This window comes from Choristoneura fumiferana, chromosome 26 (genome assembly GCF_025370935.1).
Source record: "Choristoneura fumiferana chromosome 26, NRCan_CFum_1, whole genome shotgun sequence".
Lineage (NCBI taxonomy): Eukaryota > Metazoa > Arthropoda > Insecta > Lepidoptera > Tortricidae > Choristoneura > Choristoneura fumiferana.
The window spans coordinates 5,132,589-5,147,055 of record NC_133497.1 but is presented as its reverse complement, the minus strand read 5'-3'; the positions used below and the strand labels follow the sequence as shown (position 1 = coordinate 5,147,055).

The 14,467-nt window shown below is 38.2% G+C and overlaps 1 protein-coding gene and 1 long non-coding RNA gene across 2 annotated transcripts in view; one reads left to right on the top strand and one right to left on the bottom strand.

Moving 5' to 3' along the window:
• The first annotated feature begins 122 nt into the window (after nt 1–122).
• On the top strand, nt 123–2,278 carry LOC141442594 (uncharacterized). The gene is made up of 3 exons (XR_012452946.1): nt 123–503; nt 1,054–1,204; nt 1,622–2,278. It is a non-coding gene; the product is annotated as an uncharacterized lncRNA (long non-coding RNA).
• Nucleotides 2,279–4,762: 2,484 nt separating this feature from the next.
• The window catches only part of Pdcd4 (Programmed cell death 4), a 34,967-nt gene continuing 25,262 nt past the window's right edge, over nt 4,763–14,467 (bottom strand). Inside the window, exons 8-10 of the mRNA XM_074108197.1 lie at nt 14,018–14,128; nt 12,957–13,096; nt 4,763–12,207 (exon numbers count right to left, since the gene is read on the bottom strand). Coding sequence (XP_073964298.1) covers nt 12,135–12,207; nt 12,957–13,096; nt 14,018–14,128 — 324 coding nt within the window. The 3' untranslated portion in view covers nt 4,763–12,134. The remainder of the gene's footprint in view (nt 12,208–12,956; nt 13,097–14,017; nt 14,129–14,467) is intronic.

The window sequence follows — 14,467 nt, the reverse complement described above, 5'->3', positions numbered from 1 at the left end:
ACTTACGCCTATGACTTAAAAAAAACTGCACGTTCCATTCTACTCAGAAAACGAAGACAGCTTTAAAAATCGTTTTTATTTTCAGCTGATACGCCGACGGCAGAAATTGTTGTGATAAACCATAATAACTGTTAATTAATTTAGTCTCACGATTTGTTCGAATGATTATACTGTAATTTATTTATTTTTTGTTTATTTGACGTTTACTATCACGAACAACGAAACGGTCCATTCTACTTATAAAAAAATATACCTCGTATTGTGAAATTTGTGAAGCGCGTATTTTATTTATTGTGCGAGGGGGAATCACGGCACATTTTTTTCATAGAATCAAAACAGAAGCAAAATTATTAATTATCTCTTAGTATCCTAATCTAGTAGCGCAGCGTACGTGATTAATTATCATGACGTTTAATCGGTGTTAGCAACGTTACCAGCTTATTTAGTCGATACGATAAGTCAGTATCGTAAAGTATCTGAAAGTTATTACAGCGCACAACTAGGTAAGTTAATTAATGAGCGTGAAAGGAAACAAAGTGCTTGTTGTGGGCCAGATAATGTTATTTACAATATTAGCTCTTGTTTTTTGCAATCGCGACGAATTCGCTTGCTAAAATAGCGTTGTTTATAAAATTATAGTTTGTTTGCGTAGTGCAGTAGGTACGTGTACGTCATATCATAATAATAGTTTCATAAAAACGCAGTGATTATATACTCTTTGGTTTCATAAGTGAATTTTGGCACTTGAAAACGGGCGCCAAATTTGAAAAACTGTGAGTTGAGGTGGAGGAGTGGATTTTACAACTCTAAATGTCACATTTTTGTGCTATCCATGATATTATTTATATCCCAAATCCGTCCAGCCGTTATAGCGTGAAGGAGCAACAAATACACATACATACTGAACACTTCGCATTTATAATATCAGTAGGAAGGAAGTAGGAATAGGATATTTACTTTTTTTTTCTCAATTTTCATTGGATAAAGAATCAGGACCCATACATTTTTATATAATATGTTTAAAGTTTGTCTAAAGCCAAGTTATGTTTACAGGTCAGATATGGAGGTCCTAATGAAAGGCATCATGATCAGCGCAGCGGTGGTGGCAGCGGCTGTGGCAGTGGCCGTGGAGTGGTGGAAGTACCGGCAGGTGCCTCCACGGTATTCCACACACGGCGAGCGCACACGACGGGACTAAAACTAGGTAAATCAGATTGCAGTACAACCTTGTCTAAGTGAGCCATCATTGTTTTCATCAAGGAAGCCACCGGGATGTTTATCGTGAAAAGGTTTAACTACAGGCTGGGTTTACAATGGTCGATCTATAATAGACCTTTTTTTATGGTGTAGTAAATTGTTCTGTCTGTAATTGGAATATTTGTTACTTCCTAATTGATTATGTTAGTTATGAAATAAATGTTTCTTATTCTTATTCTGTCCATAACAAAAAAAAATACTGAACCTTACAATACAAATAGAACACAAATATTCTAAATTCAAATTTGAAAATTTCAGTGTCTCTAAAAACTTATGAACACGGGAGGTAACTTCATTATACAACATTCAATTAGAGACCCATCAGTTAATTAGAACTCTATTTAATAGCTTAATTTTGTTGCAGATAAGGATTGCCCCCATCTAATTTGAAGAATAGAATTGAGATTGGAGAAGCAATAATTTGAATGCAGCTTTAATGAAATCATGATATTATTAAGTACTTTAATGTTAACACCGTTTTATTAGTAACTAGGAACCTAATTAACAATTACTTTACTTACCCTCAACCTTACGATAGCGCTACGTCTATGCAACTCAGCATAACTTTTATAGAGTTATCTTGTAGGACAGTATTAATATTCTATATCTGAAGACATACACAACCTGTCATTTTATCGCTTATATCTAAAAGGGCACCAAAGCCATGTCGCGTACCAGCCCTACATAGACACAATGATAGCACATGCACCTAAAACAAAAACAATAGCTCTTGTTAACGCATTCACTGCCACCGACGCATATAAGCGTTTTCGGAATTTCGCCCAGTGCCACTGTCATAATCATTCATATATTTTGAACGCACATGTGCGTGGTAGAAGTCCGTTGGCAGTGAATGCATTAAATAGATGTGATAGCTATATTTATATTTAAGTACTGAGTACTGTGCACAAAGCGTTGTTCTCATGTTTTTTACCACAACTTAAGGTTAGGCTATTTATTTGAATTTTGTAATTTTAATGATGTAGATATTTATTTAATAAATAAGTTGTTAAATGTTTTATTTATTACCTTTTTGTTTAGCTAATGTATAGTTCATCAAGAAATTTCTAAAGTTCCCTAATGCCCGGTTCATATCATTCCAGTAAAACCGTTCCTGTACCATGAAACTGCGGTGCTCGATTGATCTTGTGTAATTATTTTGAATTTATTGCTACTGGCACGATTTTACTGGAATAATGAGAACCGGACAGAAGGTTCAATACCATTTGTTGACTTTATGGTCCTACCTACGCTAGCTGACGCGGTTTGCACGGAGCGCCGGAGCGGGTGAACGCCTGTTGAACAATAGTATCATCATCATTATATCAGTCATAGGACGTCCACTGTTGGACATAGGCCTCCAGTTGCCTCGGTTGGAAGCGGCTTGCATCCACCGTGATCGTCCATCTCGTTGGTGGACGCCCTACGCTGCGCTTGCCGATCCGCGGTCTCCACTCGAGAACCTTTCGGTCTCAACGACCATCTGTTCTCTGTGCTATATGGCCTGCCCATTGCCACTTCAACGAGCTAATTCGTAATCGTCTATGTCGGTGACCCTTATTCTTCTACGTATCTCCTCATTTCTGATCAATAGCATGAGCTGCGCTAACTGCGCGCGGCGCCTGCATAGGATTGTACCTGCACCCGCGCCATCTATACTCCATTTATTTCAACATTTTAAACTTAACGGTAAAATTTGCACACGCTTTTTAACTCTACCGCCACGAAACAAACGAAGTGACGTGCTCTGTACGCCACAGAAAAACCAGCGACAAATCAACTTGATTTTAATTTAGTCCATTTGTGTTCGAAATACCGAGAAACGTGTGTTACAATTTGACCGTTAATTCAAACCTTAAGAGCGTTTATACCTGCTGAGCTGGCAACGCGCCGGCTAGCGTAGACCCTAAACAGTGACGTAGCTACCAAGGGGCTAGGCGGGGCAGTGCCCCGGGGCCCTCGAAATTCTGCTTTATAGCTGATGATAAAGTTGCTTAGCATTTTTAATTATATATAATGATTTTACTTCAAAAAACCTTACCAGTTTTGATAGCAGTGGGCCCCATTTTTTTATTTGCCCCAGGGCCCTAGGTTACCTAGCTACGCCACTGACCCTAAAGGTCACAGCTCTTTACCAGCACCGCCTCGCCTCGAGCGGTTAGTATTCTTCATATGGATTTGTATCGGCATGCGCTCACTACATCAACTCCGTAGCGTCACCGGATCGCCTCACTCGCGAGGTGTCCACGCGCGGACGGCCAGGCCAGTGGACCACTCACTCGCTGCCACACGCTTGCGATGCGGCGCTCTCCACCCACTTCATCCCCCCTACTCGGAAATTCGTGGACCGCGCGAGGTCCACTCGTTGTCAATGCGCCGTCCGCGCGTGGACCACCTGACGAGTGGACGCCGAAAATCGAGGCGGTGCTGGTCGGTTGCCGGATGGCTCTACATGAATTAGACTATATCAGTCGACGTGATTCAATGAACCGACTGGCAACTTATGCTTATACCTATAGGTAGTGCCACGAGAGTTGAATTGAATGATTACTCACACAGCTACAAAAATAAGTGATTGCACAAAAGGAGAATGATCAAAATCCTGTTGTCATTACACAACTTGTTCTTGAATGAACTATAAGAATTCCCTTGCTCACCCGCGACGTTATGAATTAATAGCTAAGTTTATACAAGATATGAGTGTTCATGCAATGAGGGCTATCGCGTATGAATTCGCCGCTAGAGGCGCTAGTGTAGCGTGAGGTCTCCGAAATGTCAAATCTCATAGTTTTTGGGTGAGCTACGCGGGTTTATTTATAATTAGAATAATTTTGTGAATATTTTGCAATAAACTAAACTAAACTATCTGAAATTAATTATGGCAAATATGCGTTCCGGGGCAATGGGTGTTTGTGTTTTGAGATAGTTTTGTCTTTCGGAAACCTTTGTTCTCCCTTTTTCCGAACAAAACGGGGACTATGCAACACTGTGGCATGCTCGATATTTTTATGGTACGGTTTTAAGTTGTATTAAATATGATTTTAATCTAAACTTTGTTTTCACGCCCGTAATAACAGACTTTGAAAGCCATACTTAAAAACCTCACGCAACAGTGCGCCATCTAGTGATACAAAAAACGATAGCCCCCATTCCATCTCCACACTGTAAGAACACACACAAATCCATCTATCACCGCCACCACACTACACTGACGCGTTGCGAACTTAACCAGAGCACACATGCGCGCGTGACTTCAATTCTGGTGGCACTACCTATACCAATGAAGGGTTAGGAACCTTTATAACTCTTAAGGTCTCTATCCACCACACCGTATCATGCCACGACAGTAACAGGAGCGTGTCAGGACCGGAACGTCAAGCGCATACATGACCCGCGGCGACGGTTGGTTACGAAACGGGCTAGTGGGCACAGTCATACTTTACAATACAAAGAATATATTGTTGCTTGACACCTGTCCTGTAACACTAAAAATAAAACGCACACGTAGGAAGTATTTTCTATTTATTTATTGTATTAACGAACTAGCCAATCACGCATCATAAACAGTCGAAACACATCACAATCGTTTCCCAAAGGAACAGGCACCAAAATGACTTGAAGCTGGCCGTGCGATGGCTAAATGCAAAATAATAGCAAGAAAGTGATACAAAAATCGTATGGCGCTGCGTTTGCACCAGAGATGTGCGAGAAATGTTCATGAACAAATTAAAAAAAAAAAAAAATTGTATTAATGTAATTCTCTGAATTGAACTCTATTGTATTGCATGGAATTCTTTAAAGCAATAAATGATTGAATACTGAATAGAAACGCTTAATTAATCTATCTTCGCTGTTTCCACTAGAGCTGCGCGGAGCGCGGGGCTGAAGGCAGTGTTGTGGCGCGCCTTGGAAGAGGCCTATGTCCAGCAGTGGGCTGCTGTAGGCTGATGATGATTGGTTCATGACACGCATTCCTCGCATCTCTGGTGCAAACACAGCCTTAAGGTGCTTTTATAAACATATCCTAAATATAAGTCAACGCACGTAAAAAGAGCTCTGGGTGGCTAGTGGAGGGGATACGTTTGCGCACCTGTCTACTAACAAGCCAATGGCGTGACCCCCTCCCGCGTCCCCCACTGCACCGCCGCCAATTTGAGAAAGAGAGAGAGACATTTATTTACACATATTCGATACACAGAAAAAACACGTTAGGAAAAAATAATAATTTTTGAAAAAACGTCCCGATTTGTTCCGTATTTCGCTCACTGCGCAGGTATGTCGCCAGGAGCTCTTTTTACGTGCGTTGATTTGTAAAATGTATTACAATGATATACATTTTAGAGGTATGTTTAGAGTCGCCAACTCCAAATAGGTTAAGAACATTTGAATTAAAAACTAAGTAAGCTAAACAAGTATATAAGTAAACATGTTTTAAAAACTAGCACAATATTTAATAACTGCTTTTGGAAAAACATCGCACGCCCGCATATGGAAAGAAAAACAAATTCCTTCCAGCACATACTTCTAGTGTGTTGCGATATCTATTACCTGTTAGGGCCTACGCTATACTCCGTTTAAGAGCGTTTATACCTGCTAAGCTGGCAACGTTGCATTTTTGTTAGTTTTTCTCGATTATTCCATAAAAAAATTCTACTCCAATAATTGTACGAGATAGACTTTTATTATCTTTAAAAACCGTTTAATAAACATTTGTTCGTTTTTAAAGAATATAAAAGTCTATCACGAATAATTATTGCAGTAGACACATTTATATATTAAGAAGAGTTCTATCAGACCACATTTTCATTCAATTTTTATGGAATAATCGTCAAAAACTAACAAAAATGCAACGTTGCCAGCTCAGCAGGTATAAACGCTCTTAAGGTTTGAATTAACGGTCAAATTGTAACACACGTTTCTCGGTATTTCGAACACAAATGGACTAAATTAGAAAAAAGTTGATTTGTCGCTGGTTTTTCTGTGGCGTACAGAGCACGTCACTTCGTTTGTTTCGTGGCGGTAGAGGTAAAAAACGTGTGCAAATTTTACCGTTAAGTTTCAAATGTTGAAATAAATGGAGTATAGATGGCGCGGGTGCCGGTACAATCCTATGCAGGCGCCGCGCGCAGTAGCGCTGCTCATCTATTGTTCAACAGGCGGCCACCCGCTCCGTGCAAGCGTCAGCTAGCGTAGGCCCTTAGCGTTTTCGTTGACTACCGTAAACTGCTTCAACTTTGCCCTCTGGCCCCAACATTGCCCGAGTTGATTTAGAGTTAATAACTTAGGACTCTTATAGTTTTTAAACTTTTATCTACACGGGAATTATTATTACGGGTAGACAAAAGTTTAAAAACCTAAAGGGTGCTAAGTTATCGACTATAAATCGAATCAGGCAATGTTGGGGCTAGAGGGCAAAGTTGATGCAGTTTACGGTACACCGTATTATACTAGGTTCGATACCGTGCCTTTATATCCCACTGCTGCCGCTGACTCGGGATTAGTCCCCACGCAAGCCCAGTGCGAACTGGGAACTTCACACACGAATCGCTTCGAATGTAACCAGTGCCGGATTAAGCCAGCGCGGGGCCTGGCCCTATACTACGTAGTGCAAAATTCGAAATTCGTATCTTGCCGTCCCGCTGACGCTTATATTATTTAATACGAGAGTGAGAGGGACGGTACGATACGAACTTCGATTTTAGAATTACGTAGTAGCCCCTCTGATACGCTGCTAGCCCTAGTAAAATACGTTCCAATGGACAGAGATTATTTCTAACGACATTTTGTTCAGAGCCTAACAACAGATTTGTGAACAGGTAACACTTACAATGGTTAGTTTTACTGGCCTTCAACCGATCACTGTTAAATATTCAGAAAAATGTTTTAAACTTTCGTGATTTACACTCATAACGTTGAGGTAGGTAGTGCCACGAGAGTTGAAGTGAATGATTACACACACAGCTACATGAAGAACTGATTGCACAAAAGGAGAAGGAATTAAATGAATGAGTATTAATGTCAAGCTCTCGCTGTCATTACATGACATGAACTAAAAGAATTTCTTTGTTCACCCGCGACCTTATGACAGTTAAGTTTATGCAAAATATGCGTGTTCAAGCAGTAAATAAACAAATACAAAAACACTTTACTTGACAGTAAATAAATAAAAATTCAAGGTAGTTTTATAGGACGATTAAAAACGATTGTTGTGGTTTGTTAGCCTAACATGTGGTAGCATGGTGTATGGTTGTGTTGCTCTGAAGATCAGCTCTGGTTGAGTTCGAAACGCGTCAGTGTAGTGTGGTGGTGGTGATAGATGGGTTTGTGTTTTTTGTGTGTATTCTTACAGTGTGGAGGTAGAGGAACTGCATGAACACGCATATTTTGCATAAACTTAACCATCATAAGGTCGCGGGTGAGCAAAGAAATTCTTTTAGTTCATTGATATGGACCTCCGCAAATTAACGCCTGATTCAATAAATTATAACACGATATGTTCTTGTGTGCGTGACCTCAAATCAGGTGGCACTAACTATAATTTTTTGACTATGATGAAGATTGTTCTAGCGGTTGAAACGCTAATAAAACGACTCATATTCTTACTAGGTGCCCAGTGTAAATCTATCGTTCAATTATTTGACCCCCGCGCACGGCAAGTTACTTCGATAACCAGCAGGGCTACTACGAAACTCGAAGTTCGTGTCGTGCGGTCCCTCTCGCTCTCTTATTAAATAGTATAAGTGTCAGAGGGACCACACGACACGAACTTCCGAGTATCGTAGTAGCCCTGCAGACCGTATTGTCTAACACGCGGGCGATCGCAATCGCATTCACTCATCCCAAACCGTGCGATAGAAAGAAGTGTACGACAGTGATTTAGATTGCCTCTGCTCAAATTATAGCGAACGGGAGCTACCGCAACACACAAATGGATGAGCTTCATAAAATTTCAACACACTACGGCTAACGTCACTAGACGCTCATAGAGAAAGTCTTACACGAAAAATAATAGAAATTGTTCCATGCTTTAAGAAAAGGCCAGCTTTTTGATGATTATACCAATACAGTACAACAAGAATGTCTGTCGCTCGGGACTGGTAGTTTTTTTTGTGCTGAAAATTCAAATAAGAAAAAAAAGAAAACGGGCCCTATACAACGAAGTACAAAATTCGAACTTCGTATCTTGCCGTCCCGCTCACGCTAATATTATTTAATACGAGAGTGAGAGGGACGGTACTATACGAACTTCGAGTTTTGAGTTTCGTAGTAGCCCTGCTGTTGAAGAGTTCGTAACTACAATAGCAAACTAGTTTAAACGTAATGTCGAGTTTGTACAAAGCTCGGTATGTGGGCTTTTAATATAGTATGTGAAATATTACATACTGTAATATTTTAGAAAGATATGACAATTATAATAAATGTAGTTCATACTGATTGTCCAGCGTATTCTCGTATTTATCTCTTTCATCATTGTAAAATCGTAATTACCACAAAAACTAAAACCAATGCCCAAAACATTAATATTTGATAGATTCAATTATAAAGGAGGGTGGGTTAATTGGCCTAATGACCGATAAGGACAAGCAATATGTCACTGGATAGCTTATTCTAAGTTCTAAAACTTTTACTACGGCAGGTAGTCCCAAATCTTTGTGTGAAAAAAGTTACCGCTGCATAAAAGTAGGTTTTTTCGATACTAAGTAAGTTCCTGTATGTTGATGATTTTGTTTTATATGCGTTTTCATATTTTTTTACACAACGATTCGAGATTGCCCGCCGTACAAAAAGTTGCGTAGATTTCAGAGCCAGCCTGAAGATTACATAATCAAACAAGTTTGTTTAATTAAAAGTTTCACGGATTTTATTAGGTACATTAAATTACTATTCCCGAAATTATTACTAATTATTGCCCACAATTAGTTTTCTATGAACTGATATTGTCTAAGTTCTTGTGGCAGCACTGTTAGCTTTTATTTAGCGGTTGATTGGTAGCTACACCGGTATTTAAGTTTATTGAAATAATTCTGACTGAAATATGACTAATGACATTTTCTTCAGTCATATTCGTGTTTTGGCTGTCAACATATTAATGGCCGTACCTTAGCATACCGACTTTTATTTGAGAAAATTAGAAAAAAAAAGCGTAATTTTCTATTGTTTTTCTATTATTTTTCGCGCAGAACGCAATAAAACGAAATGACAGTTAATTACATACAACTTAGTAAATATATTTATGGTATTAATTAATATCAAAAAATAAGAAAAGTGGATTTCTCGATTTGTACCGTTACAAAAATAAGGCGGTGCATTGTTTATACAAATTTTTAAACGTACTTTCGTAAACAAACATTTTCTAACTAGAAAAACCTTCTATCATGTAAATAAATAACAGCTTATTAGAACACAAATGCAATCTTTGAATTCAAAACCAGACTCAACATTATGGCATTCAAAAATACAAATAAAAAAACCCGCTTTCCTTAATTTAAAAACAGGCAACGCAGCGCGCCGCCGCACGCAAAAACCTATTATTTTTCAATCGGAAGGTTTGTACTAAACAAATCTTACAATTTAAAAGCACTAACCTTTACAAAATGCGTCTCAAAACATCCAAAAGTGTGTCAGAGGTCGAAAATGTACATGTTAAAAATGCGGTAAATTTTTACAAGTTTTTGTACAGGAAATTTAATGGAGTAAAAATAAATTAAATCGGAGGGCCAAGAGCGGGATAGCAGTATGTTGAAACACCGCAGCCTATATACACCCTTAACACGTTGTGTATAGCAAAATTGTGGAGTTTCCCCAAAGATTTACAAGTTTAGATAGGTACTCGCCGTAGTGAATAGGTAATATTTTGTCATCTTATTTGTTCGGTAAAGGTCGTATTATTTTGCTTTCTCAGCTACCTTATTGAAGTTTACTGAATCTAATTGAGGAAGCAAGATAAATACGTACTTATACGACAAAATACGATGGAAAAACATTAATTACTAGATTTGTATTTTGCCAAAATGTAACTTCACAATGAGTGAGCTCATTTGGAATTGACAAGATTTCATTTTTTGAACACCTGTAAATTACTACAGGAATCGAAAATGTTTTGTCTCCTGAACATGGGAAAATATTTATTATAATTTATTTCTCCATATTTAAAAAAATACAAAAAATAAAATAAAAAAATATCTGAATTTGCCAACACTACCACGAATAGATATGATTCTTTTGCCTTTTTCGCCAGAAAAAGGAGCTCTCATAATTTTGACAACTTCTACTTCAGACTTACGTGATCTTTTTTTTTTAATAGAGACTAGACAAAAGTAATGGATCTATTGTGTGGTAGTTTTGGAGTTATGCCCTTTTAGAATAAACACATCTTAATTTTTTTTTAAATATTAGCGTCTTTCTCTTTCTAAAATATGAAATCTTGTCAATTATGACAGAGAAAGTATGTTAGCAATTACCATAAAACAGAAAGAGACGGCACTACTTTATCAGTACCGTGCCATAGCGTCTATGTTACTACTTAACTTATAAATCTTTGTAGTTTCCCACATTTTAAACGCCACTTGTGGTTAACTCGCTCAATGACATTTTTGCAACGCCAAAATCTCACAGTCATCATTAGCAAGAGACAAAACATATAAATAAAATATAAATATGTATGAGTAAACAGCGGTGGTCGATTTATTAATGTTCAAAAGTAGTCTGAATGAGATTTTGACTGGTAATATCGCTGGGTGGCGTTAATAGCGGCTTTTCTAAATTTTTTTTAACTATTCTCTAATAGCGAGTTATTGGTACTACGAAATTGTCAACGTGTAAACTATACCATTCATTACCAATAGTTGTCGTCTTTGAAATTAAAAAGTTTTTTAATTAGGCAAGTAATTAAATTATAGACCTTAAGATAATAAGCCATACATTTATTTATTAATATCTTAATAAACTACGCAACCAAATATATAGTAAATATATTTTATTAATATCATAGTGTCTTTAGACGTACTTTAGGCATCTTATAACAAAAATATACGGAATTATATGTATTGCTTGTCATGTTAAACGATTGTACTTGTTTTTGTGGCAGAAAAAAATAATCTTGGTGTTTACATATAATTTTAATATAATCAATCAATATTTAATTATTAATTAAATTCAATGATCGTGCACGGTACCTAATAATTCTATTCAAAAATATGTAAAATTTCATATAATTTGAAAAACAAAGTGAAAACTAAGTTTATTCTATTTATAAGTGAAATACATCAAAAACAAGATTACTCTTTCTACCAACGTTAGTTTGCATAGGTATCCTACGGTGTTTGCAACTAAGTATGTTTGGGGTTACTATAATTAAAATGTATGAAGTTAGTTAATTAGCCTGGTTATCTGACAACACCAAACGATTGCTAAACTTAAAATTCCATTTCTAGGGGCGGTAGGACGTGTCAAATATTTTTGCACCCACCCATGAGGCACATGTGCCCCATAGAACAGTGAAACTCTTAACATGTTTTTGCTGCTCTTTATAAGAGCGTCTTCACAAAAAACGTGCACCTTTTCTTTCAAAACGTTTTTTTTTTCATACAAATTTTTAATTGGGACATTATTTTAAACCATCGGAATCGATTGCGCTTTCGATTTTGAGCAGGAAAAACCATATTTTTTCCAAAATTGAAAAAAAAAAGGTTATACTTTTTTGTGAAAATACCCATAAACTTAACCGATTTTCCTACATACAGGGTTTTTGTTTACACTCTATTCAGCTCAAGCTACGCTAACTAACTCCATACCGTGATTTGCATAATGTATTGGAAGTGAGCTGCATGTAGGTACTATGTATGTATGTGTGAGTGCGACGGCGCGTGCGTGTGCGTTTACTCGCGCAGTTTCAACGCGTGGTCCTTGATGGCGCCACCGTCGCCCTCGGATACGAAGCGCTTGCGCCCTCTGCAAGAATAAGTTTCTGTTAAAAATATCATTTTTAATAAAAGCTTTTTTTGCTGACTGTACTTTTTTAACCTCCGACACAAAAAGAGGGGTGTTTTTAGTTTGACCGCTATGTGTGTCTGTCTGTGACACCGTAGCTTTTAAACGGGTGGACAAATTGGAATGCGTTTTTTTTTTGAAAGCAGGTTCAGGCGCCTTTATAATAATAGTATAGTATGGATGCGAAAGTGTGTGTGCTTGTATGTTTGTCCGTCTTTCCTTTCACGTCGAATCCGAGCGACGGATCGACGTGATCTTTGGCATAGTGATAGTTTATGGGCCAGAGAGTGACATAGTCTATTTTTTTTTCACTGAGAAATGCACAGTTTCCGAGGGAACAGCGCGCGATAGCCGAATTCCAAGCGGGCGAAGCCGCGGGCAAAAGCTAGTCAAAGTCAAAGTCAAAATATCTTTATTCAATTTAGGCTATAACAAGCACTTATGAATGTCAAAAAAAAAAACTACCACCGGTTCGGAAAAACCTCTGTTGAGAAGAATCCGGCAAGAAACTCAACGAGGCATATTTTTTTAAACAGATTTAGGGGCTGTTTCACAATCCATTGATTAGTGTTAACTGACGGTTAAATGTGATGCCGTCTCCGTTTAATCGAACAAAACAAATAGAGACGGCATCACACCTAACCGTCAGTTAACACTAATCAATGGATGGTGAAACAGCCCCTTGCATTACAAAGGTGTCGGTGTCTCACCTGCTAGGCATGCGTTGTATGACAGCAGGCCCCAGTATGAACTTGGCCTGGCAGCGCTCCAGGAACCGATCCAGCATTATGTACGCGAGCGGCACGTCCAGCACGATGTCCGACATGTCTTCCAGCACGCGGATGAAGCCCTGGGGAAGAGGTCAACCGTGGTATAGGGTGGCTTTCACCCGCGATTCCGTCTGCGGAAAATACGTTTGAATACGTATCTTTTCCAAAAAGAGTGTGTCTCGGAATCATCGGTCATAGAAGATGTTAGTGCAGCGTGACGTCCTTTAAGGGGGTCCCATGCCCCAATGACTTTCGATCTGAATTCCTTAGTTTTCTAATGTTTTTTGTAGCTTATTATATTAACAACAACGGCTTTAAGCAATAGTATCCCATATTTACTTCAAAGTTCATTGTCTTCGAGATATTTGGCATCAAAGTTGAAGTTTTCTGGCCATAACTTGTGTGTTAATTACTTTCAAATGAAAACCCTCGACCAGTTTTTAGAACCGTCAAAGACGAACCCAAATATGTAGATTTCGTATATGTTAGATCTTTCACGTCAATAGAGATATGAAATAAATGTTTTATCAATGTTTAAAAAAATCATACAAAATTAAGTATTCAGTTTTTTTCAAAATCCGGGAGACAAAAATGGAGATAAAAGATTGGAGAACCGATAGCCGTTTGACTTATAATTCTATCTGTAGTGCAAAAGTAGGAAATACGATTCAAAACTTGTCAAAAATCGATGAAAACTCGGGTAGCCCCTTAATACCTTAAAACCGTATCATAAAGTACCAGTGTTACTTAGTCCCGTTTTGTTCGAAAAAAAAAATGGAGGACAAAGGTTTCCGAAAGACACTGTCTCAAAACACGGACATTCATTGCCCCGTAACGCATATTTGCCATAACTAATTTCAGGTATTGCAAAATATTCACAAAATTATTCTAATTATAAACAAACCCGCGTTTCAATTTGACATTTGAAATTTGGGAGACCTCTCGCTACACTAGCGCCTCTAGCGGCGAATTCATACGCGACAGCCCTCATTGCAACCTACCCGGTCCATCTGGTCCGGCGTGACGAGGGTGCAGCGATGCAGCTCCGCCAGGAACGTGGACAGCTGCTCCTCCACCGAGGAGTTGATTGTCTCCAGAGCCAGGAGCACCGTCTGAAAACATTGTATAACCAAATATCTAGACTATACTGTCCGCCTAACTAAGTTAAAAGGCGGTACCTCGAATAAAAAATCACTTGAGTTATTTATTAATACTATTCATCGATTTAGAATCTCAGATCAAATAAAAATTAAAGATGGAGCGCGGTGAAACGCCCGGTGAGGCCGGTTTTATAAACATGTGTGCGTAGGCCGGTGTTGCCATAATAATTCTTAGTACCCCGATACTACAAAAATATCGTTACCGTTGAATAACGTTTTAATAGCGTTTTAATTACTTTCACACTTTGATACCGTTACTACAATAAAAAAAGTTGATAAACTTTTACAAGA